The sequence below is a fragment of the Nipponia nippon genome, unplaced genomic scaffold (genome assembly GCF_047370975.1).
Source record: "Nipponia nippon isolate SJK-2023a ecotype South Korea unplaced genomic scaffold, ASM4737097v1 scaffold_31, whole genome shotgun sequence".
NCBI lineage: Eukaryota > Metazoa > Chordata > Aves > Pelecaniformes > Threskiornithidae > Nipponia > Nipponia nippon.
Window position 1 is genome coordinate 5,422,532 of NW_028262349.1, and position 24,949 is coordinate 5,447,480.

Sequence of the window (24,949 nt, forward strand, 5' to 3'; positions counted from 1 at the left end):
GTCTGCTCTTGCCTCCCACGTCTACGTGGGGACACCGACCCGTCTGAACTCTGAAGCCCTGAAGTTGCGTACTCTTGCAGACATCATCACAGCCTTAGAAGTTGAGTTTTCTAGTATGCGCTTTTTTGGGCAGAATTAATAGAACTAATGAAGGCTTCTTTTTAAAACTTCTCCACTTGAGGGAGTTCCTTTTCTTCTCTTCATGAGGTCCCCAGCTTGATGGAAAGCATTTTTATTGTGGTTTTTGAAGGCTACTTACGGTTTTCTGAAATCCTTTTGAGTGCAGAACTTAAATGGTGCCTGGACTGAAGGAGAGCACGAGCTCTGAAGAGTCAATATCACAACAACAGCCAATTTTTTATAGAGCTAGAGGTGGCCAGTAAACACAAACCCAACTGTCTCAGTCATTCTGGCCATTGAGAATTTTTCGGAAAGGCAGCTGATGAGGATCTTTGATTCTATTCATGAGCCCAAGAGAGCTCAAGAAACAAAAAGGCATCAGGAAAGTTCGATTGTTTTCTGTCCTTTGAGACATACATCAAGAAAATGAATACTGTTTTTCTAAATGTTTATTCTGTATTCTAACACCAGCTTCTATAATATTCTAAACTCTTCCCTGCAGAGCTCTTGGGGAAAAAAGAATTGCTTTTAAGCTCCTAGATTTAGACAATTTTTTCTTTTCTGACATGTTTATGGCAGAGAACAATACGTGACAGCCGGCTGAACGTGAGCCAGCAGTGTGCTCAGGTGGCCAAGAGGGCCAACGGCACCCTGGCTTGTATCAGGAGCAGTGTGGCCAGCAGGAGCAGGGCAGGGATGGTCCCCCTGTGCTGGGCACTGGGGAGGCCGCCCCTCGAATGCTGTGCTCAGCGCTGGGCCCCTCACCCCAAGAAGGACACGGAGGGGCTGGAGCGTGGCCAGAGCAGGGCAGCGAGGCTGGGGCAGGGGCTGGAGCCCAAGGCTGGGGAGGAGCGGCTGGGGGAGCTGGGGGGGCTCAGCCTGGAGAAGAGGAGGCTGAGGGGAGCCCTCATCGCTCTCTGCAACAGCCTGAAAGGAGGCTGGAGCCGGGGGGGGGCGGGGGGGGTGTGTCAGTCTCTTCTCCCCAGGAACAAGCGATGGGACGAGAGGGAACGGCCTCAAGCTGCGCCAGGGCAGCTTTGGGTTGGATATTGGGAAAAACTTCTTCCCCAAAGGGCTGTCAGGCCCTGGCCCAGGCTGCCCAGGGCAGGGGCTGAGTCCCCATCCCTGGGGGGATTTAAAAGCCGGGGAGATGTGGTGCTTGGGGACATGGTTTGGTGGTGGCCTTGGCAGTGCTGGGTTAGCGGTTGGACTTGATGGTCTTAAGAGTCTCTTCCAACCTAAACGATTCTGTGACTCTATGAAGATTTCCTGTGTTTAGTCTATTAACAACTTGTTTATTCTGTTGGGGTGAAATTCCTCTCCTTCCATACTATATGTGTGTATATTCAGTGCAACCTGCCTCTGCCCACTGAACTTGACAAATATTTTATATGTACTTCTGTGTGGGTTTAATGTGGGTAAATCGTTACCAGCTCCTGATTGAGACCAAACATGACAGAGATGAATTAGTTTACATGATAAAGAATTTAGCATGCCTAATCCCCAAAAGCCTCGGAGAGAGACTGGCATTGTTTGACTTTTACAAATGCATCTGCTGGTGCTGGGAAGGTTTGGGATGATTATATCTGGGTGGTTTTAGTCAGTGGGATTCTCCTATTTTCTGCCGTCTCTAAAGCAGAAGAATTGCTCTTTGCGAAGTCTGATGAATGCGACATGCAAAGAGCCACTCCTGTTATGATCTGGGCAAACCTTGAACACATGAACGTATGGGGTTTTTTTGCCTTAAAAGTGTCATTCTTTGAATGAGTGTGATTGATAGACAGAACGGCAGCTTGGTGGTTAACGAATGGGATTCTAAGGTACTTCGGTTTGTTTGTAGCTAGAGGTTTACATTTTACATCATTTCTTTCTTCACTGGACTGGCTGTCCTGTGCGATGTGCCTGCCCCGCCGGCGGTGACTTGGCCCTGGGGGTGGCTCGGTGCCTTTCGGGGCTCGCCGGCTCTGATTTGGGGCTCAGCGGGGCTTTTGTACCTCTTGGGTGCCGTTTTTTGGTGGCCCCTGCGCTCCCTCCCCCTCCCAGACAGGCATGGAGTGGTTACAGAGAAACAGCTTCTAATGGGAAAAAAACCAAGAGAAGAGGTCCCATCAAAGCTGCTCTAACTCTGCTCTGATCCTAGAGCAAACCTCATGGGACATTTAAGGAAAAAGGGAATAACAGATAAAGCTTGCGTGCCTGGGGCGGCAATAAAAGACAGCCCCCCGGCTGGAGATTGTTATGAGCACAAATGTGCTGGTTTGGGCTGGGGTAGAGTTAATTTTATTCCTAGTAGCTGGTACGGTGCTGTGGTTTGGATTTAGGGTGAGAATCATGTTGACACCACACCGATGTTTCAGTTGTTGCTGAGCAGTGCTCACACTGGTCAAGGGCTTTTCAGCTTCCCCTGCTCTGCCCGGTGCCCGAGGAGCTGGGAGGGGGCACAGCCAGGGGGGCTGCCCCCGCCTGGCCCCAGGGCTATTCCATACCCTGTGGCGTCATGCCCAGTATAGAAACTGGGGGAAGAAGAAGGAAGGGAGGACATTCAGAGTGATGGCGTTTGTCTTCCCAAGTCACCGTTACACGTGGTGGAGCTGGCTGAGCACCTGCCTGCCCATGGGAAGCAGTGACTGAATTCCTTGGTTTGCTTTGCTTGCGTGCGCGACTTTTGCTTTCCCTATTAAACTGCCTTTATCTCAGCCCACGAGTTTTCTCACTTCCACTTTTCCAATTCTCTCCCCATCCCACTGCTGGGGAGTTAGCGAGTGGCTGGGTGGGGCTTAGTTGCCAGCTGGGGTTAAACCATGATACTCTTCTTCATTTTTCTCCTCATGTTTTTCTTCCTCGTGGTCTTTTTCTTCCTCCTGCTATTCTTCCTATTTATCCTCTTATTATACTGGTCTTCCTCCTCTTCTTTGTCATTCTCTTCTTCCTCTTCCTGCTTTTCCTCTGCCTCTTCCTCCTTTTCCCTACCTTTTCCTCCTCCTCATTCTTCTCCTACTGGTCTTCCTCTTCCTCTTTCTCTTCCTCTTCATCTTCCTCCTCCTTTTCCTCCTCCTAGTCCTCCTCCTCCATCTCCTCCACCTTTTTCTTTTCCTCTTTTTGCTCCTCATCCTTCTCTTCCTTGTCCTCCAACTCCTCCTTTGTTCTTCCTCCTCCTGCTCATTTTCATTCTCAGTCTTCCTTTCCTCCTCCTGCTCTTCCTTTTTCTCTTCCTTCTACTCCACCTCTTTTTCCTCCAACTCCTCCTCCTATTGGTCCTCCTCCTCTTTTTCCTCCTCCTTGTCATGTTCTTTTTCCCTCTCTTTCTCCTCCTCTTCTGCCCATCCTCCCCCTCTAGTCCCTCCTCCTCCCTATCCCCCTTTTGCTCTTTTTCCTCCTCCACGTCCTTTCCTTACTATTCCTTTTCTTCTTCCTCTTCCTGTTTTCTTGTTCTTCCTTCTCTTCTTCCTCCTCCTCCTCATCATTCTCCTCTATTCTTCCGCCTTCTCCTTCTATTCCTCCTGTTCCTTCTGTTCTTCCTCATGTTCTGCCTGCTTCTCCTGTTCCTTCTGTTCCTCTTCCTTTTCTTCCTCCTCGTTATTCCCATTCCTCATGTTCATCTTCCTCCTGTTTCACCTGTTCTTTCTCCTCCTCTTTTTCCTGTTTTTCCTCTTGTTCCTAAAGTTCCTGCTCCTGTTTTTTGCTTTCTCCTCCACTTATTCTTCCTTCCTCTCTTCCTCTTCTCACTGTTCCTCTTGCTCTTCCTCTTTCTCCTGTTCTTCCTCCTCCTTCTCCTGTTCTTTGTTCTTATTCTGCTATTCTTTTGGTTTTTTCTTCATCTTCCTCTCTTCTTTCTCTTATTCCTCCTCCTCTGTTCTCTTTTTCCTTTTTTTCTTCCTCATTCTCCTCCTCCTGTTCATCCTTGTCCTCCCCAGTCTCCTTTTAAACTTCCTGATCTTCCTCCTCCAGTTCTTCCTCCACCTATTCTTCCTCCTTCTCCTTCTGTAACCTCTGTTGCCTGCTGTTGCTTGCTCCTCCTCCTGTTGCCACCTCCTACTCTTCCTGTTCACTCAGGTTTCCTTTTCTTGTCTCCTCCTCCTCCTGTTGCCTCCTTTTTCCTCCTCGTCCTCCTTCTGTTGCCTTTTGTTGCCTCCATCTCCTCCTCATGTTTCCTTCTGTTTTCTCCTGTTGCCTCCTCCTCCTCTGCCTCCTCCTGTTGCCCCCTCCTCCTTCCCCTGTTGCCTCCTCCTGTTGCTTATGTTGCTCCTACTCCTCTTCCTGTTCTTTATGTTCCTTGGTTTTTCTCTTCCGTTACCTCCATTTGCCTCCTCTTGCCTCCTGTTACCTTGTGTCGTTTTTTCCTCCTCCTGCTGTTGCCTCCTGTTTCCTCCTCTGCCTCCTCCTGTTGCCCCCTTTTGCCATCTCCTCCTCCACATCCTGTTTATTCCTGTTACCTTCTTTTGCCTCCTTCTGTTGCCTCCTGTTGCTTTCTCTTTCTCCTCCTCCTGTTACCCCCCCGTTGTTCTTTTGCCTCCTCTTCCTCCTCCTTCCCCTCTTCCTTTAACTTCCTAGGACCTGCTGTTGCCTGCTCTTCATCCTCCTTTTGTAGCCTCTTGTCACCTCCTCCTCTTCTTCCTCCCCCCCCCCATGACCTGCTGTTGCCTCATCTTCCTTATCTTCGTGTTGCATCCTCCATCTTCCTATTGCCTTCCCCTCCTGTTTCTTCCTATTATCATCTTTTAACCATCCTCCTCCTTGTTGTCATCCTCCTTCCTCCTCTTCCTGAAGGCCACTAACAGCTTTCAGTCCTGGCCCCGTCTAGGCTCATCCCTTCTAGGTGGTGGGTGTCCATGTTGGACCCGGGCCCTCGCTAGGGTGAGGGTTAAGAGAGGGGTGGGTGGCAGAGCAAGCGCAGAGCCCCAGTGTGGTGGGGCCTTGAAGGGGCTACCAAGGGAAGGTGAGGGCCACCAACAGCTTTCAGTCCTGGCCATTTCTGTGTGGTGCTCCCACACCATCTCCCCCTGCAGCATGCTGAGAGCTATAGGCCATCCCCCATGCACCACCCCCCAAGCTTGCTGGGAGCTGTAGTCTTTCCTGCCTCCCAGCCCCCAGTGGCATGCTGGGAGATGTAGTCCCTCCTCCCCCCATGGAAGGCTGGGTGCTGTAGTCCCTCACCCTTGCCTCCAACAGGTGCTGGAGCCCTAGGTGCTGGGACGGTGCTGCGTTAACCCAGAAAACCTCAATCACTGGGAAAAGACAAGAGCTTCCAATAGCCAGGACTCGATGATCTTTAACGATCCCTTCCAACCCAAACCAGTCTATGATTCTAGCAAAGCCCGGCAGCGGCCCCGGGGCTCGCTGGAGGGCAGCAGGGCCCAGCCCGGGTGCCTGCGAAGCCTGGCAAAGGACCTGGGGAGCTCTGGGGAGAAGCAAGGCTCCGCTACTACGGCACTGGCAAAGTCTGGCAAAAGCCCTGGAAGGCAGCAGGCGCCCTTGAGGCTTAGGGCAAAGCTTGGCGATGGCTCTGGGGCTCTCTACAGGGCAGCAGGGCACTGCCCGGGTCCCGGCAAAGGCCCCAGTGCTCTCTGTAAGGTCCCAGCCAGAACCCGGCAAAGGCCCCAGTGCTCTCTGTAAGGTCCCAGCCAGAACCCAGCAAAGCCTAGCGAAAGCCCCGGGGCTCTCTGGAGAGAAGCAGGACCCTGCCCAGGCCCCAGCAAAAGGCTGGCAAAAGCCCCAGGTCTCTCTGTAGGGCATCTGGGCCCCACATTCATCAAATCCTTATCACTCCAATTTAGCGGCAGAATCATCAGGGACTGCATCAAAAGCCTTCCAGAAGCCCGGCTGGATGATCTCCATGGCTCTTCCCCTGTCCGCTGATGGAGCCACTCCATTGTGGAAGGCCGCTAGATCAGCGAGGCACGCGTTTGCCCTCGGTGAAGCCATGTTGGCAGTCTCTAATCACTCCCGTGCCTGGGAGTTTGCAGCACGGTGCTTGAGAACAGTGTCGCTTCTCAGACAGGTCTGTCCCAGTTCCATTTAACCCCTGTCCTGAAGCTCTTGGCTTTGCAAAGGGTGGGTGCAGCGAAGAGCAGCCCCGGGGGCGGCCGAGTGCGGACAGCGCTGCGGTGTCCTTGGTGTTAACCTTGAAGGTGCAAGTGCTGCACTGGGGTGGGAGTGGGGATGAAGAGCCGCCGGGTGCCCACCCTCCCACACGCCCACGGTAGCCGCAGTGAAGGGTGTGCTTTTTAATGTCAGTTATAATAAAATATTTTTACAGAGCCCAAAAAATTCAAAATAGTGCAAAACATCTCACTGTCATGCATCCATGGTAGCCGCCGCCGGCGGTGCCGCACGGGGTGGTACAGACACACAGGCATCGGTGACACATGTGCTACAGGAGCAGAATTGGTCAGTTCAATCACATGCCGAACAGGACGGTTTGGGGAGGGGGCACAGGGCCAGGGGCACCGCGGTCGGGTGGTGCAGGGCTGAGCCCCAGCCTGGCCGTGCGGGAGCAGCGGTTAGAAAAGGGGTGTAAACATTGAACAGAAACGAGAGAGGAAAGCTAAACCCTTTGGTCCCAGGCAAACCCTATAGAAAAAGGACCATGGGGGCCAGTCGGCGTACCCTGTTTTGGGATGGGGAGGGGGCTGAGAGAGGTATATTGACTTGTGGGGTCATCAGGCCTCTGTCTTCCCCGGTACTTAGGGCAAGCTGGCCAGCTGGGGTGGCCATCCCCGACACCGCGCACCCTGGCCTCCCGGGCACTCGCACAAGACACGCACACCACTGATCACGCAGAAATGGTGGTTAATGGGAAACTGGCGGGGGCAGAGGGGGCCTCTGGGTTGGGGGTAGGAAGGGTCTTGCTTGCGCCACGGAGGTCCCATGGGCGCTGCTGCACTGCACAGGGATGGTTGGTCCCCATTAGCCAGAGCAAAGGGAGACGGGTCCCTCTGCTCCAGTGCCCCCAGCCCTCACCCCCAAGCCCCAGCACCCCGGGGGCAGCAGTGGGGCAGCCCACAGTGGCAGCAAGGCAGGGAAGACAGGATAGGGGCCAGGGGCTGCTCCCTGCCGCTCCCGGCCCCGGTGATGCCGCTGCCAGCCAGGGAGGGGACCCTGTGCGGGGCATGCGGGGGCTGCGCCCGCCGACCCAACAGCCCAAATAGCCCTTCCTGGTGCAGGACACAGCCGCATCGTCCGGCTGCCCCGTGTATGTACAGCTATTTACATATGTACAGGGTGCTCAATGGGTGGGAGCCTCTCCGTCCCTCAGGGCACCCCATGATGCTCGAGGGATGGGGACAAGGGGCCATCGTGTTGTGCCAGCCACTCACCAACGCCCCCGGGTGGGATGAGACACCATCCCCTACCCACCCACCCCCAGCCTTTTCCTTGTGTTGCTCAATGAGGTTTGGGGCTGGGTAGGGTCAGGGATGGGCCATTGGGGCTCCTCCATCCCAGACAGACTGGGAAGGGGCAGATCTGTCCCATCACCCAGTCTGGGCTCCAGCCCTTCCCTGCAGCCCCGCCAGCCCCAGCACCTTCCCATGGGGGTGGGATGGGGGCATGGCCGTGCTCTGCACCGCTGTCACCCAGCCACACTGGCCAAGGGAGGGACGGGGGGGGGGGGGTCTGTCACTGCAGCCACTTCCCCCCCTCACCCACACCAGGGCTGGGAAGGAGCCTCCTCTTGTGGCTGCTCTTATGGCTTGTACATGGCTGGAGGATGCTGTAGAAAAGGGGCGAGGAGTGGGGGGAGAGAGCTGGGGGGGTGGAAGGGGTTTAACTGCTGCCCTCCTCGGCCGAGCGTGTGTCCGACTTGAGCTTGACGAACTCCTTGGCCACCTCATCGTTGTTGCGTTGGGAGAGGATGCGGAGGACGGTGAGGCCAGTGTCATCCATGTGGATGCGGCGGCCCAGGGGCAGCCAGCAGGCGCAGCCGGGTCTCTGCAGGATATCACGGAGCTGCAGGACAGCGATGCCCACCGTCCGGTCCTCCCGGGCGAAGCAGTAATCCTTCACGCACACCTGCAGCTCGTAGCACTCGGGGCCTGTCTCCGTCCCCAGCGTGCTGCGGGGGGGTAGGGATGGGCAGCGTTGGCACAGGGGGTCACACTCCCAGGCCCCACAGCTCTGCGACAGCACCCTATATGGGTGCTGCCTCCCCACTGCCCCTAAAAAAGCCTTTTGGGTTTTTGTTGCCCAATCCCTGCTTTTACCAATGAGAAAACATCTAAAACATCCCCTGGGGGATGAGCAAACTCACTGGCAGGCCCTAAGAGGAGGGGGTCCCCCCGTCGTGGGGACACATCCCCCGGCTCGGCCCCACATCCCCAGCCCCGCGGTGCCACTCACAACTGGAAGCTCTCGTTGTACTTGGGGGCCCAGCTGTTGTTCTTGGATTTGGTGGCGAACTTCCTCTTCTTGTCGCTGAGATGGGGCCCGATGATGTTGACCTCGATGAATGGCCGGAAGATGCCCGACGTCTGCCACTTGAGGTCGTTCGCAGCCACCACTGCAAGGAGGGGGCACGTGAGGCTCCCGGGGAGCTGCCACCAGCCAGCCCCTGGCACCCCAGCCAGCAGAACCCACCTTTGACGGTGACTTTGTGTTCACCGGTGCCGGGGTGGGTGAAGAGCTCCACGTGGATGGACACCTCCCCAACAGGGTCATCCACACCGGAGCCTGCGTGGTAAAAGGAGGAGACATGAGTGCCCCTTCCCCCATTGTCCTTGATGTCCCCTGCCCGCCACCAACCCCACTGGAGGAGGCAGGTCACCCGCCACAGGGCGGGAGGGGGTGGGCAGTAGGATTTGGCCCAAAGTGGCCTCTGCCAAAGAGTTCTGCACCCGCAGCATGGGTGCAGCAACTGTCGAGGGCGGCTGGGGCTGGCGCTGGGCTAGGGCATGGCAGGACATCCCCAGCACCAGGCTGGACGTCGGCCGACCCACCCCACATCGGCAGGGCCCGGTGAGCCCCCCTTGCCCAGGCAGGGGCTGAGGTGCCTGGGTGGGATGGGGCGGGGGACAAGTGGCCCAGCTCCCCCCTGCTACGGGCACGGTGTGGGTGCCGGTGCTCCGTGCATGGCTATGAGCACGGGCACAGCGCTGGGCAGGAGGGACCCGATCCGGCCCTTGTGCCACAGAGCAGCCGGGGCCCTGCCAGGGGCTTGGGGCTGACCTGTCCCCTGTTGTATCCCCTCCATCTCAGAGACCACATCAAGCCCTGGGGGTCCCCGAGCCTGGGGAACTCGGGTGACCTGCGACCAACAGCCCAGCCCACCCCCTCTCCCCCCAGAGCTGTGCATGCACCCATAGGTGAAGGAGGGGGTGCAAGGCAGAGGGACAGGCTCCGTGGGTCAGACGGGGCCAAGGAGATCAAACCGAGCTCAGCAGCAAGCTCCCACGGTGGAAATAACAGTGCAAAGGAGGACACATCGCCATGTGTCACTGCATGGCCCCCCAGCACGAGGGTGCCAGGCCAGGGAGGGGGAGGCTGGTGATGGCACACGCTCCTCTCCATCCACCTTCATCCTCCACCCCACCCCCGGCGCCCCATCCCCCCAGGCACCCACCACCCGGGCAGCGCCGCATGCTGAGCCGAAATGGAGGCGATGGCGGGCGAGGAGGGGGTGTCTGGGTACAGGAGGCCAAGCATGGGGTGCAATCCCGGCCCCTCTGGCAGGGTGCGATGGAGGCCAAGCGGGGCCCGTGGAGCTGGGCTCATTCCTGACGCCCCGGGGCAGGCAGACGGAGCTCGCCGGAGCAAGGCTAGTAATGGTCCTTCTGGCAGCAGGGTGGATGAGAGGGGGACATGGACGTGGTCATGGCCTCCCCTGGGGCCACATGTCCCAAGGGGACAACTCCCTGGCTGGCAGGGAGGTGGTGGCAGGTGCCCACCCCCAGGCAGCAGCACTAGGGACAATGCAGGGTGCCCAGAGCTTGCAAGTGAAGGCGGGCACCCCTCTCCCCCTGGGGCACAGCCCCCCAACCTGGTCTGGGGAGGTGGGCAATATGGCTGAGTTCCTCCAAATTCAGCCCAAAGCAGCCCTGGGAGTGCGAGTCTGCGGGCAGAGGGCTCCAGCTCTGCCCACGCTAGGGGTCCCCAAGGCCAGCAGTGCTGGGACGGGGCTCCTGGCCACCCCGGCCCGCAGTGCCGGGACTGTTACTAGCCCAGGCCGACGGGGGCAGGCAGGTGCAGGGGCGGGTGAGCAGCACACGTACCCTTCTCAGGATAAATTTCTTCACTAAGGGTAAACCTAATACCTTTCCCACCATGAACTAGTGGGAAGGAGAGAGAAAGAGACAGAGACACAGCACAGAGGAGACGAAGAGAGGAGGAAGGAGACGACGTGTGTGGGGGACAGGAACAGTGAAAGAGGGGGGAAGAAAACAAAGAGAGAGAAAGAGAGATCAGATCTCGCAGACAGATGGACGGCCGAGCATCCGGACAACACTGCAGCAACGCGGGAGTGCCGGGCACCACCCAGCTCTGAGCCCAGGGGGTCCTGGGGCCAGATTGCACCCAGGGGTGCCGGCAGCCACTGGACCCAACCCCACGCCCCCAACACGGCTGGCACAGGAGGCACAGACAGGACAGACGTCCCTTGCAGGAGATGCACAGACAGCAAATGTCCCACTCCCCGAGGACGCAGACAAGCCTGGCTGGGGCACCATGTGATGGCCCATGGCCGCCACCGAGCATCTCTGTCCCCTCCTTGAGCAGCTAAGGGACAAAATAAAGGGCAGCATTTAGAGCCGAGGGGTGGTCCTGCCCCAGAGGGTGCCCAGCACCCTGCACCACATGGCTCTGGGACGGGGCAGGGCCGGAGAGGCACCCGGCACCCTGGATGGATCCCAGATCACGGGCTATGTGGGGCACCCAGCATGCCCAGGACAGGCCCTGGCACAGCGTCGCGATCCAGCCGATCCTGCGAGAGGTCTGAGCCCTGGCCAGGCTGGCAGAGACCGGCAGCTCCAAGGCAGCACTGGACAAGAGGTGTCTGTGCTGGGTGACAGGGGCCAGCGGGAGGGGACAAACGCTGTGACACGTGGCCAGAGGGTGACCTTCTCCCCCCTCCACAGGCGCCATTTCTGTGCCAGGCCAGCCATGCTGTGGCACTGGGGACACGCTCTTCTTGCTGGTGGGGAACCTGGGGGTGCCAAGCTGCCTCTGGGCACCCATGGCCCATCTTCACCTGCAAACCATGGGAGGAAAAAGCCCTTCCCTTCCCTCCACCCTTCCGTGAGCCTGGCTGGGACCCCCAACCCCACCAGGATGGAGGTAGAGTGGGCCCTGGCCGTGGGGCAGCCGAGCCCATGTGTGGGGATAGGGGGCCCGGGTGGGGGCCAGGGCAGTGCATCCTACCCTGCGAAGCCTGGGTCTGCACAAAGGTTTTGATGAGGAGGTCGGTGGCCTGGGTGTAGAGAGACAGGGCGTAGCGCAGCGACTGCAGGTCGGGGCTCTTCTCCAGGAACGTCTTCTTCAGCCCCACACCACCGGCATGGAAGTATTGCTGGAGGGGGAAGACGGCCACAGGGTGCTCAGCAGATGGAGCCCCCCCGGTGCTGCCCCAGGGGCACCCCTTCATACCCCAAAGTACCCTCACCTTGATGGTGTCCAGCGCCAGCTCCACCACTGCACATTGCTTTGGGGTCAGGCTCTTGGCTTCCTCCCGCACCATGTGGTCCTGCAAGGCACAAATCCTGCTTTCAGCATGGGACCGGGGCCCCGCTGCACTCGCGCCAGCCGTGCCCAGCAAACGAGCACTGGTGGGGTCCTTGCAGCGGTGCAGTGCCAGCCCACACAGTGCCACCCACCCTGGCACAGAGGAGCTCGGACCGCCCGTCCCCCCCCCGCCCAGCCTCCCAGCCCTCACCTTCAGCTTGGAGAGCTGCCCCAGTTCCTTGGCTGCGTTGAAAATCATCTGCGTGCCCTGCAGAGAGCAAAGAGACAGGAACGGCCCCAGTGAGTGGCCGGGCTGGGGGAACCACGGCCAGGCTGGGCACACAGTGCCAGGAGCTGGCTGCAGCTCCAGGGGCTCCCCCAGCCCCCCCAGAATCCAGGGGGTCAGAGGGGTGCTCCTCGGAGACCGCCAGGGCCACCGGCCACGCCAGGCCTGGCGATGCGGGTGCGGGGAGCTGGTGCAGCCCCCGTCCCAGCCCCTGGGCTCTCAGCACAGGTATGTGGCTGGGGGCTTGGGGTCCCCAGGGCAGGATGTCACCCTGGCATCAGGGACCTCACTTGGCCCAAGGGTCCCATCCTGCTCCCTGTGGTGCCCAAACACCTGCTTCTGCATACAACAGAGCCCAGCGCGGCACATCACCGGCACCGCACAGACAATCGTACAACATTGGGGCAGGGGGAGCAGAGAGCAAGTGGAGGGGGACAGCGGGCACGGGGAGGATGCGGCACGGTCCCCCTGTACCCCGTGGCGCTGACAACCAAGCCAAACACCCCCCTGCCACCCGGAGCCCTCCCCTGTCCCAGCCCCAGGGAGGTTCCCGACCCCTTTGCACCCCAGGGAACACCGCAGATGGGAGCCCCTGGCCGCCTTCTCCTGCCCCGTGCCGTGCCACCCCCACGGGCAGGGGCCATGAAGCCATTCCCTGGGGCCCACGGGCGTGGCTCCTGGGGACGCAGCCCCACGGCACGGGCAGATCCCGCTCACCTCCCTGCTCTGGCACCCGCTCACTGGGCTGAGCGCAAGCTCCCCTTCTCAAGCTCTCCAGTATGCAACATGCAACTGGGTAAACTGGGGCCCAGTGGGGCAGAGCCAGCGATTCCCAACTCCTTCCCCCTCCCGGCACCAGTAGCTCCAGTCCTTCCCAGCAATGAGAAACCCCAGCATCTATCCCACTAACCATTACCTTCTGCAGGGGTCTGCCCCCTCCATGTCCTCATTCTGTACCCCCCCATTAACCCTTTGTGGGCCCCCCCCCAAGTTCTGTCCCATTAATCCTTCCCTTGCTGTCCCCATCTCCCCCAGTCAGTGAACAGGCTGGGAGCTGGGGACACTGGTGTCACCCAAACAGAGCACGACGGGACACTGTACTGAGCTGGGACCCCCCCACCCCACAGCACACAGAACGAGGGATGGGGAGGAGGCGAGAGGAGGGACCAGAGCCAAGTGGGGAACAGAAGAGCCATGTCCTTACTTCAGTGTGACTGGGCAGCTTCACCCTGCTCTGGAAGAGAACAGCAAGGGACAGTTACTGGTGGCCCCAGCAGCGGCCAGCCGCGGGTCCCGGCCCCCCACATCCCCTGGCCGTGTGGGCTCTGGCCCTGTACTCTCCTCTGGCTGTGCCCAGTTCTCCACTGGTGCCACTGGTTCAGCACCAGTTCACACCTGCAAAGGCTCAGCCCTGTGCACTTGCTGGCGAACCTGTGATGAGTGTGCCAGGTCTCTTCCTGAGCGGGGGCAGGCTTGCTCCCCACCTTGTGTGGGGCTGGTGGAGCAAAGCAGCTCGCCCAGCACGCTCAGCAAACTGGGCAGCGTCCCCTGCGAGAGGAGGGGGAGCTGGGGCAAGCCGCGGGCATTGCCCAGATGGATGCCGGCATGGCTCTTCCCGAGAGCCGGGTCTGGGGAGCAGGCAGCCTGGAGGGCTGTGCTGGGCCCCCAGCCCAGCGGTGGGGAGCACCCCGACAGAAGGAGAGCCCGTGTGCCTGGAGAAAGCCCTTTGGCAAGTTTTGGGGCTCAGCAAGCCTTGCTGAGCCCCCCCCCCAAGCATCAGGGGGGAGCAGGCTCAGAGGTCCAGGGGATCTCAGCAGCCCCATGGCCCCCAGTGTGACCTGCACATCCCCAGCATAGCCCAGCATCCCGGGGGTCACCTCTTCCTGAGTCCCCAGCAGTGGGATGGGTTTGTGCCCGGGATCTCCCGTGCCTGGGGACCCCACGCTGTCCCAGCCAGGCACCTGGAGGGGTGCTGAGCGCCGTGGGGCAGCGTCCCCCGTGCCTGCCTGGGGATGGGTAACACCCCGCACACCCACTCACGAGGGCTAAACGCGACACGACACCCGCTGCCTACCCCGGGCGACACACAGAGACACGTCACTGCCCCCATCCTGCACACAGGCAGCACGTCCCGGACAACACGGCACACCTCAACACGACAACACGCCACGCAGGCAATGGCACATCCAGACAGCACGACAGAGGAAGCACAGACAAGCCTGGACCTCCACAGCAGGCGGGTGTGGGCCCACGAGCGTGGCCACAGGGCGAGGACACACATGGAGCCCACGGCTATTTACCTTCTCTGTCCCCTTGCCATGTTTTCTCAAGAGCGTGCCCTGTAGAAGCAATGTCAGAGGGTGAGCGGTGGGGTGGGGGGACAGCGCGGGACGGGACACGGGGTGCAGGGCAAAACTGGGCACATGGGGTGGCCGCAAGCTGGCGGCAAAGACATCGTTGAGCTCCTAAAGGACAGCCAGGGCCAATGGGGGACTGGTCCCCACTGGGATACTGGGTTAGCGGCAGACTGGTCCCCAGAGGGATGCTGGGTCAGTGAGGGATTGGTGTCTTTCGGATGCTGGGCCAACTGGTCCCCACTGGAATGCAGGATGTTGCACTGATGGGGAACTGGTCCCCACACTGGGTAGCTGGTCCCTGCTGGGATACAGGGACGCTGAGCCTGTGGGGGACTGGTCCATGCTGGGATATAGGGAGGCAGGAGCCAGCTGGCACTGTGTAGGGCAGCCTCTGGTGTCCCCACGTCCCCTCCAGTCCTGGCAGATGCTCCCAGCGCTGGGGAGGGAGCAGGGAGGGGGCAGCTCTACCTGGGTTTTGCACGCCGCGTTCTGCTCCACGCAGTGCTGGGCCTAGCGACAACCCCACACCGAGCCAGGCCCAGCGGCGGCAAGAGAAACGGCGTAAAATGGGGCAGCGGTGCCGTGTCGGGGCTTCCTAACCGGCCTCTTGGGTGGGGCTGGGGACACCTGAGTCAGGAGGGGATAGCGGGGGGGTCGGCTGGTGGGGGCCTGCGGGAGGGATGAGCAGCAGAGGTAGGGCCAAGTGGGGCAGCCAGGAGGGTTTCTTGCCCTGGAGGGAAACTGAGGCACGGGGTGATGGGGGAACAAGAGGACCTTGTACCCCACAGAGCCGACACCACCCCAGGCTCCCAGCAGCCTCAGGAAGGCTGAGACATGGGGTCCCCGTGAGGTCCGAGGGGAGGCTCAGCCCCAGGGTCTCTCCAAATGCTGCTGTTGGAAACAAAAGGTGTTGGGGACATGGAACGGGTGTTTGTCCCCACAGGGACTGGCACCCAGCAACCCAACCACTGGCACCCGCACCGCTGCTCCTCCTTGCAAAGGTGCCTGCGGTCAAAGCAGGGGCGGGGACAGGATTGGGGGTGGATGTGGCCCTTCCCTTGCCCCGCGGGGCATAAGCCCATGGCCACAGACTGAGCAGAAGAGGACAAAAGGCAACTGCTCAGTCAAAGCCATGCAGGGACCCAGCAGCGATGCCGAGAAGGGAACCCAGGAGCTCCCAGGGCCGTATCCTGACCAAGGAAAAAGTCTCACAACTCATGCCAGCAACCTGCCCCACTACCAAGCAACTGGGCCAGGGACCTTCATGTCCCCGTGTGATGCTTCTCGCCGCAGGCAGGGAAAGCCTCGGCCCTCAGCCCCACCATAGCCACAGCCCAGCCAGGGCCTCAAGGGGAAACTGAGGCACGGGGGGGTCAGGAAGAGCAGCCCTGATGGCCAGGCACGCACCGCTCCTCCTGCTCGTGCCTCTAGTGGCCTCTTACCCTCAGCACAGAGCAAGAAGATGGGATCAGTCCGGGTTTGGCTGTCCCCGATTACATGGCACTGCCTCATCGCCGTCCCCTCCCACCCCGTCACCAACTCTTGCACCTCCCGGCATCCAGGCACCGCGAATCTGTCCAGGACCCTTCCACCCCCCCAACCCAGCTGGGGCCGCGGGCAAGCGCCCGCCAGGAGCCAGCGCCAAGCAGGCAGCACGAAGATGGGGACCACGGAGGTGGACCAAGTCGGGAGCCGGAGGAGGGCGTGGGCAGGGCGCGGGCAGCCACACAAGACAAAAACCGGCGAGGCCAGGACCGACACACAGCGGACAGACAGACAGACAGACAGGGAGCTGCCGTACTTACAATCATCTGCCATTGAAAGGCGAGCGGAGCAATTGGAGAGAACAACCGTGATGTGAGTGTCGGCCCCCTCCTCCATCCTCCCCAGCCCCAGCTGCCCCACAGCTGGGTACCAGCCCCGGCCGCCCCTCCGCCCCCGCCAGCCAGGAGGGACAGCAGAGCCAGGGGTGTCCCCCATCTGACGTGCCACAGCACTCGGCATCGATGCCCTGCCACCGGCACCGCAGGTCTCCACAGCCCCAAAGCGGCCCCATCCCGACCTGCCCAGTCCGTCCTCACCATGGCAGGGGGCTCTGCCCCAGGGGGACTCAGCTCCAGGGAGCTGGGGGACCCCACTCGACATTTGGCTCTGCGGCACAGCCCCATGCCACCAACCGGCCCAGCCACCCCCAGGCTGGAGCCCAGAGCCACCCTGGGTGGGCTGTCCCCTGCCGTAGGGACCAGCGCCAGCGCGGCCCCCTCCAAGGACTGCCTCCCCTCAGGAAAATCGCCCAACAGATCCATGTGTCCATGCCACCTCCTCTGCCCTCAGCACAGGGCTCACTGCCCCCAGAACATGGCATAGCCACACATGGCTGGGAAGGGACAGAGATAGGGACCGGGATGGCGACTGTCTCCCAGTGACACCAGCGTTCCTGCTAGATTTGGCCACCTTTGGCCAAGGGTGTGCGAGCCCTGCCGGGAGCGATGTGGGGCTGACCTGAGCCGGGCTCTGGGCTGTGACAAGGTGCCAGTGCGGTGGCACCACTGAGGGCTGACAGGTCACCAATGCGCTGTCCCTTACAGACACAGCACGAGGAGGCCCACAGCCCCAGGAAGGTGACACAGCGGCCAGTGGCTCCAGGGACTCCAAGTAAGAGCCTGAGCCCAGCTTTGTGACAGTGACAAAAGCCACCGAGAGTGACAGGGACAGATATGTGGCTGGCTCAGAGCCCTTGGTGTCACCCTTCCCTGCCTGACCCCCAGGGAACAGCCACCTCAGGAAGCTTCAGGATGCATGGCTACGTGCGAGGACAGACACACAGCGATGCGATACGAAGCCTCGAAGCCTGTAGGCAACCTCCCTCTGAGGAGGGACCATTCCCTGGGCTTTGCTCTGCTCCCCTAGAGCCTGTCCAGCCCGTGAGTACGGAAGCGTTCAGCCCTGCTGCAGGGACACATCCCCCATCACCCCCATCCCCGCGAAGCCAGTCCCTGCTCCCCAGGCAGCCCCAGCCCCACAGCAAGGCCGACGTGCAGCAGCTCCCCGGGCTCGGAGAGCCTCCTGATTCGCCTCACGGCACAGGGGCTGTGCCCACAGCCGGTGCTGACGCGCACGGCATGGGATGCTGCCCCAGCTCAGAGGGCAGGATGGAGAGGAAAGGACCAGTAGCCCCTCCTGGTGCCATGACAGAGATGGCAAGGCCACCCAAGAGGGTGCTGGGCTGCACTGGGCACCTGGTTCAAGGATGACCTTTCTCTCCTCCATCCCTTCCCTGGCCATGAGCTGGGGGCAGGTTTGGGGAGGCCACTGAAGTCCCCACCGACTCAGCTGCCAGTGAGGGCACCTGGCCAGCAATGTCCCACCCTGGCCCCAATCAGCCACCTGCGTCTCAGCTCCAGGGTCCCCGGTCCCTGGTCCCCCTCCCTGTCACTCACCGTCTGGTCAGTGAGCGGGGGCAGGACGATGGTCTTCTCCATCGTGTTCATCACCAGCTTCCAGAGCTCCTTCAGCACCCGCTTCAGCACCGTCTTCTCGCAGATCTTGGCAAAGAGTGTCAGGCTGCAGAGAAGGGGACAGGGCTGAAGTTGCTGGCACAGCACCCCTGATGCCACCCCTTGCCCAGTCACCCTGACCTTGCAGGTCCCCCACACTCCCAGGGCGGGTCAGGAGCACTGGGGAGGGTGGGGGTCCCTGTTGCTCCCCACACTCACTTGCTGTCCAGAAGGTCCATGATGGGCTGCAGGACGTTGTCAGCATCCTGCGCAACGCTGCTGCAGGTGCTGGCGGGGACGTTGCCAGTGCCCTTCACCTGGCCCAGGATGTCGCCCATCTGCTTCACGCACTCCTCGATGTGTGGCTGGAAACTGGAGACCGCAACGCCCAGGCAGCTCAGCATCCCCCACGGCCGCACCCAGGACCCGCTTGCCCGAGCAGAGCCCCCAGCTTGGCCCCAGCCACAGCTCCTGGACCCCCAAACCTCTCCTTGGCCCGCCGCCCACACCCTCTCGCCTGGGTGTACCTGGTGGCAAAGACTCGGCTCAGCTCATCCAGGACGTTGTTGAGTTTCACCTGCAGTTCCTTGAGGATGTCACTGGCTTCTGTGTCCAGCTGGAGGAGGGACAGGTTGGAGAAGTCATCAGGGTCCCTGGCCCAGCCCTGGGGGGTCCTCTGCACCCCAAATGCACCCCTGGGCAGGGTGAAGCCCATCCGTCATCTGACGTAGTGGTAGAGCAGGGTGCCATGGGGTGGGACAGCGTGATCCCATAGAGCAGTGAGGAACTGGGATCTGCTCCCAGCACTGCAGAGCTGCCTCTGGGGAGAAGGGACAGATCCAGCCCCTCCACAGGGCTCCCTCCTTGAGACCCCCGATACGCACCTCCTTCCCACCCATGGCTTCGAACATCTTCTCCAGCTGGACGCGGAGCTGCTGGATGTTGTTCATCAGGATGCAGGGCTGGAGGGGTGGGATGGAGAGGGGGGTCAGCATCAACAAATGTGGCTGGAAGAGCTGCCCACCGCCCCAGGTCCCTCCCACCCTGCACTGGGGGACACGAGAACAGTCACGGCACAGAGCCCTGCCCCGCAGCATTTCAGGGCCTGCCATCGGACAGAGACGGAGGGCAGGACCCACGTCACGGTGACCAGCTCCGGAGCTGAGGTGATGGCTGGGGTCACCGTGTGGGGACAGTCCTGCCTGGAAGCACCAGGCAGGTGGCAAGCAGTAAGGGAGATACGTCACCACTTTCTCCTTCTCCTTGGAGCAGTACGAGGCAAAATCCTTGGAGATGATCTCGGCATACTGGAGTAGCACATTGCTGATGGTCTGTAGCCAGATGAGGGATGGGACCCACCCAGCCAGCAGCAGAGGAAGGAGGGAGAGAAGGAGGCCATGAGTCCCACAGCAGTGAAACAACCCAACGCCTGGATACCCCCGGGACCCCCTGACCCTCTGCCCCACGGATGCGCCAGGACCTGCGCAGGCACAGCCGCTGGCAGCCAGATCCAGCACCTCCAGTCTCTGCAGGCAGCTCCATCACCAGCACAGCTGTAAAGGCATCAAGCCTGCATGCAACTCCCCCCTGCACTGCAGTGAGCCAGTGGCATTTAATTAATCTAGATTAATTAACCAATTAGCTCATTAATTAGCTAATCTCCTGTGCTAGCAAAGCTGGGAGAGCCACAGGGTGTGTTGGTGGCATGTTCGCTTGAGCATCGCTTGTTCAAGGTGGTGCAATCTGTGCCCTGTGCTGCTGCCTGCAGCTGGATGGGAGGCGGCAGAGAGAGCCCAGCAGCCCAGGGCCAGGGCTGGGACTGGGGTCCCAGGGGTGCTGCTGGCCCAGCGGCCCCCGCCCCGGCAGCTGCCCACCTTGGCAAACCGTCGCATGTAGTGCCCGACGATCTGGGGGTCGGGGCACTCGAGCTTCTTGATGATCTCAAAGCTCTGGTTGAGCTGGGAGAAGACATCCACCACGGAGCAAGAGAAGAGCGCGTGCTCTGACGTCTGCTGGAACTGGGGGAGCGAAAAGCAGTGTCAGCAGGAGGCAGGGAGGGGAGATTTTGGCCCTGATGGGGACACACTGGGCATCGAGGGACAAGCCCCACACCCAGCTGCAGCTCCTCTGCCCGCTGACAGTCCTGTTCTTACCCCATCCTTCTTGTCCCGCTCCAGCGCTCCGTGCAGGAAATCCCGTGACACCTCTTCATTCTCATCCAGCCACTGGATAACGAAGGGCTCGAACCAGCTGGAAGAGAGGCCTCTCCCTGGTGAGGCCAGCCGGCCCCTGGGGCGCAAGCACCCCCTCCCCGGCCCCCAAGGGCTGCACTCACGCGGGGTACTCGGGCACGCGGCTCTTGAAGGAGGGCAGCTCGGTGACGTACTCGTTGTACAGCCACTTCACCTTGAAGTGCAGGTTCATGTAGTCCGCGCTCTTGCACAGGCGGTGCTTGTCGTGCTCTGCACGGGGAAGACGAGCGCACGCAGGGGTTGCTTCAAGCCCCAAACCTGGGGGGGCGGCTGCCCCAAGGGCAGCTCCGGGGACACCAGGGTGATGGGGTGAAGGTGGAAGTGCTTCTTGGGTGGGATTTAGGCATCGTGTTGATGAGGGGGTGAAATGGGTTTGCCCAGGGAAGAGGGGAGGTGGGAGGAGAGCGCGGCTCCTGCCTGGTTCCCCCACCCAGCGCGGGGCGGCGTGGGGGGGACTCACCCTCCATCGCGTACTTCATGTCCTGAGCAAAGAGGTTCCACATCACCTCGGCGCTGATCTTCCCCACGTTCAGTTCCTGGGGGAACCTGGGGCGGGGAGAAAGTGCGGACACGGGGTGGACCAGCCCTCCGCTTGGAGATACGTTCCCCCCACACCTCCCGCCTGCCTCAGTTTCCCCCTCTGTAGAATGGACATTACAACCCACTTCCAAAGGTCTAAAGCTACCATTGCCCCCGTGCGGGCATCCCCCCCGGCTGCGAAGCAGGGTCCCCTTTCCCAGCACCTACTCACTGGTTCAGGCAGGGCGTGTAGGAGTTCTTGTCCTCCTCGATAATGGAGACTATCAGGGTGATGAGCTTGGACCAGAAGTCCAGGTTTTTGATGCTGGGGCCCTGCTCCTCGGGGGGCACCTCGCCTTTCTTAGTCTGGAGTGATGGGGACACAGCGGAGGCTCCGGTCACCCCACCCACGGGGCTCGATTTCATGGCGGGGCTAACGAGGAGGCAGGAGGGCTCTGGGAACACCCTGGAGGCCCCCACGCAGCCCCCTGCTTGTCTGACCCCAGACTCAACCCCGCAACAGTGGGGCTCAAACCCTGCCCAAGGCTTGGGGCTCATTCTGCATGGGGCTGAGCGCTCTGGAGAGGGAACAGGAGCATCGTGCAAAGCAGAAGGGCAGGGGATGGGGAAGGTCAGCAGGGCGCAGCAAGGTCCCTCCGCAGCGCCCAGCATCCCAGCGTGTCCCAGCTCCCCCTGCCCCACGCACCGGGTCCGTCTGGTACTCCCGACTGTACAGCTCGTGACAGTTGTTGAAGATGTACTCGTAGGTGGAGTTGAGGCAGGCTTTCACGCAGTCCTTCACCACCTGGCTGGCTCGGGGAGGGCTCTGCAGCTCCTGGACCTGGGTGTGCGGGGAGGGAGCAATGCTGGAGGCAGAGCCACAGCCCCGAGCAGCCACCCAGGGCTACCGCCGGGCCAGCGCGACCCCAACGATGCAAAGAACTGAGGCCAGCGAGGGTCAGGCTCCCCACCAGAGATGGGGCGAGTGAGGCCCCAGCAATACCTTCATCCGAAAGAAGGTGATGCTAGTCAGCAAATCCACCGTGGACTTGAGATCCTGCAGCCGTTCGGGACTGCTGGCAGGGAAGTTGTTCTGCCAAAGGGGAAGAAAAGAGGGGAGTTGCACACAAAACTCTCCCAGGGGCAAGCGGAGGGGGAGAAAACAGCCGCCTGTTGTTGGAGACCTTATTAACAGGTGGGGAAACTGAGGCACTACAGGCACCTTACCCGGTACATGGAGAGGTCGATCCGCAGCGAGTTGTGCAGCTGGTCGAGGAGTTTGACGAACCGCTCCTTCTGCGGAGAAATGCCCCAGACCCAGGTAAACAGGGGAAAGGCGGCAGAGACCATCCCCCCTCCCCGCTGCCCCTGGCTCTATCTGCCCCTAGCCCGGCCCACGCCACCCCCGGCTCATCCCTCTCCCCCCTGCTGTCCTTCCTTCCTTCCTTCCTTCCTTCCTTTCTTCCTTCCTTCCTTCCTTCCTTCCTTCCTTCATCAGAGCCCTGCAGGCGGGCACCAGATGCCTGCAGAGAAGAGCACGTCCTCGCCGGTGGCCGGGGCTCGCTGGCAGCCGTCGACAGCTCCCGGGGCACGCGTGGCCATGCCGGGCGCGGTACAGGATGGAGAGGCAACACCCACGCATCCCCTTTGCTCTCACTGGCGGTCAGTGCCGGAGCGGGGACGGGCTGCTCTGTCTGCCCTACCCACTTGAACACCTCCAAGCCTGGGCTCGGGGCAGGAGCAGGGAGAGGGTGGGCAGGATTGTGCCCCCCGGACTGAAGCTTTCCAAGAGCTCAGGAAAAAAAGGGCAGGGAAGGAGCAGCTGGGCTCTTGCAGCAGTCACCCATCTTCAGGGGCGAGCTGTGTCAAGACAAGGCCAGGATGGCCCCCAGGAGCTGGATGCCTCCGTGGGCTCCTCACTCGCCGACGGGGCTGCATCGAGGGGTGTGGGCAAGGACCCACCCCAGGCAGACGCTCTCCACTGGGGCTGAGTGGCTTTAATTCAGCTCAGCCCAGCTCCCGTCCAGGGAGCGCGGGGCAGGAGGGTGCAAATCCCATGGTGGGCTGCAGACTGGGCGTCAGGGCTGAGGGCAAAGCAACCAATCTGCCCCAAAACTCTGTCGGGAAGCATTTCACTTTGTATCTCTGCCAGGGGAGGAGGGCTTTGGACAACCCTGTGGGCCTCCCACGAGAGCCCTGGGTTCCCCCCACAGCACCGGCTGGACCCGGTCAGGGCTGCTCCAGAGAGCCCGGAGCAGCTCCCTGAGTCTTGGGTGGGGAGGACAAGGGGATGGGACGGGGCAGCGAGTCCCGCGCCCGCCTGGCCGCGGCTCAGCCAAGCCCGCAGCCTGCACTGGCGACCGCAAACCTTCGGCGCGCTCGCCCGCCGGAGACGCCAAAGCCAGGCTCTGGGCCAAGACCGTGCGTCCCCGCCACCGAACGGCTGCAGCGCTTTAAAACTGGACACGACGGGTACTCGGGGTTAAAGCGACACGGCCGGGCACTTTAGGACCCAACCTTAGGCTCTCTAAAAAAAGAGAAAAAAACAAGTTTTTAAAACCCTCCATGTTAGAGAAAAGGCACTTTTTTTCGAACGGTTTCCTCCTCCTGCATGACCCAGAGGCACAGCTCGCTCGGCTCTAGCTACCCCCTGCAACAGGAACTGGGAGGTGAGCCAAAGCAGCCGCTGCCCAGAGCTGCGCTCAGCCCTGGCTGCATCCCTGGCTACCCAGCACTTTGCCTGAGCGGGGCTGGGCGCTGAGCCTGGCTCGACCCGTGTGCACCCAGAGCAACCAGTTGCTGCCTCTGGGACGACACGGGGGGAGCCGGGGCGAGAGCTCAGCCCCTCCTCGCCCACGTCCCCAAGGGCGCACCAGGCCTCGGCACAAACTCACCCCGCTTGCTGCAAGCAAGGCACCCAGCAGGCACGCGTGGGTGCTGGCACAGCCGGGCGAGTTTGCAGCGGTCCCAGGGTGCGCCCAAAGTGCACGGGGCCGTGCGAAACTCCCCGTGAGCTGCAGGGATAGCTCCTTGCCGCCTGCTTGTGATTTTTGCCACCAAGGTTTCCCCCTCCTGCCACGCTGCCGCCCAGCCTCCCAGTCCGCTCGGGCTCCAGTCAGGGTTTTACCGTAATAATTTGGGGAGCAAATTTAGACCTGCTCCCAGGAAGGTGGTGGCTCTTTTCCTTCCTGAAAAACGGGAGCGGGAGCAATTTTGGGGCAAGCAGGGGTTGAACCCCTGCTGCCTGGCTGCAGTTTGGAGCGGGGTGTTTCGCACGGCCCTTTTTGCCCCCCGAGCCCCCCGCCCCCTCCCAAGAGAAGAGAGAGAAGAAGGAAGGAGTGTTTACGCACCATCGGACTTACCCCGAAATTGGAAGCGGCAAAGCGGTCGGAGGCCGAGACATTGGTGGAAGCCGTGGTGTGGGCATAGTAGGCGTTGATGTTGGCTAGCAGGGTGCTCATCACCGCTGGCACCCCCGGGCACATGTATTTGGAGGAAAGACAGGCAAAATGCCTGCGGAGGGAGGCGGAAGGTGAGGGTGCAGGGTTTGGGGTGCACGCACGGAGAAGGGGAGGGAGGGGTTGACGGGTGCGGGGCGAGCCAGGGGAGCACGTTTGCACCCGTGGCGGGGAGGCGGGTGCAAACGGCAGCAGGGGAGGAACATGCCAACGGTGACCGCCGCACCCAGGGCTGGCACAGCCCCTTCGAGCAGGGTGGAGGGCGAGGGACTCACGTCATGGCCTGGTAGATGGACTCCACCCCGTAGCGCATGGCAAACTCATCCACGATCTCCTGTGCCGTCTCGTCAAAGTACACCTTCCAGGCGTCATCCCCCTTGGCGTCGGGGATCTTCACCACGCCGTTGTTTTGCAAATCCGTCACAAAGTGGAACAGGTTCTGGAGGTACAAATGAGTCCCGTCAGGTCCCCGGGGCCGGTGGTGGCATCGCTGGGTTGGGGGCCGTGCCCCCCGTGCCTGCCCGGGCCGCTCACCTCGTGCAGGCAGGTGTACTGTACGTGGTAGGGAGCCACCTTCTCCTCGCCTTTGATCTCCACGCTGATGTGCAGCCGGATGGCTCCCGATACGGCCGACTTGTCTGTCCGCTTGTCTGCGGGGGCACAGGGAGGGGGACGAGACGTGAGGCTTCCCCAGAGCAACGCTGCTCGCTCCTGGCCCCGAAGAGGGGCAGACGGCTCTGGCATGGAGGGGCTCTTGGGGACGGGGCCAGGGGGACGCCCAGCACCGAGTGCAGCCCAGCCAGGGTGCAAT

The 24,949-nt window shown here is 61.1% G+C and overlaps 1 protein-coding gene across 1 annotated transcript in view; it reads right to left on the reverse strand.

Annotated features, from left to right (window-relative positions):
• Positions 1–6,329: 6,329 nt before the first annotated feature.
• Positions 6,330–24,949, reverse strand: part of UNC13A (unc-13 homolog A) — a 37,108-nt gene continuing 18,488 nt past the window's right edge. The window contains exons 20-44 of the mRNA XM_087769367.1: positions 24,673–24,788; positions 24,414–24,577; positions 24,043–24,193; positions 21,908–21,976; positions 21,684–21,773; positions 21,387–21,521; positions 20,913–21,046; positions 20,622–20,707; positions 20,245–20,371; positions 20,063–20,159; positions 19,784–19,927; positions 19,157–19,240; positions 18,794–18,871; positions 18,437–18,525; positions 18,129–18,281; positions 17,853–17,976; positions 14,356–14,394; positions 13,260–13,289; positions 11,981–12,037; positions 11,711–11,791; positions 11,470–11,617; positions 10,326–10,382; positions 8,695–8,787; positions 8,458–8,617; positions 6,330–8,173 (exon numbers count right to left, since the gene is read on the reverse strand). Of these exons, the coding sequence (XP_087625493.1) occupies positions 7,885–8,173; positions 8,458–8,617; positions 8,695–8,787; positions 10,326–10,382; positions 11,470–11,617; positions 11,711–11,791; positions 11,981–12,037; positions 13,260–13,289; positions 14,356–14,394; positions 17,853–17,976; positions 18,129–18,281; positions 18,437–18,525; positions 18,794–18,871; positions 19,157–19,240; positions 19,784–19,927; positions 20,063–20,159; positions 20,245–20,371; positions 20,622–20,707; positions 20,913–21,046; positions 21,387–21,521; positions 21,684–21,773; positions 21,908–21,976; positions 24,043–24,193; positions 24,414–24,577; positions 24,673–24,788 (2,795 nt within the window). The 3' untranslated portion in view covers positions 6,330–7,884. The remainder of the gene's footprint in view (positions 8,174–8,457; positions 8,618–8,694; positions 8,788–10,325; positions 10,383–11,469; positions 11,618–11,710; positions 11,792–11,980; positions 12,038–13,259; positions 13,290–14,355; positions 14,395–17,852; positions 17,977–18,128; positions 18,282–18,436; positions 18,526–18,793; positions 18,872–19,156; positions 19,241–19,783; positions 19,928–20,062; positions 20,160–20,244; positions 20,372–20,621; positions 20,708–20,912; positions 21,047–21,386; positions 21,522–21,683; positions 21,774–21,907; positions 21,977–24,042; positions 24,194–24,413; positions 24,578–24,672; positions 24,789–24,949) is intronic.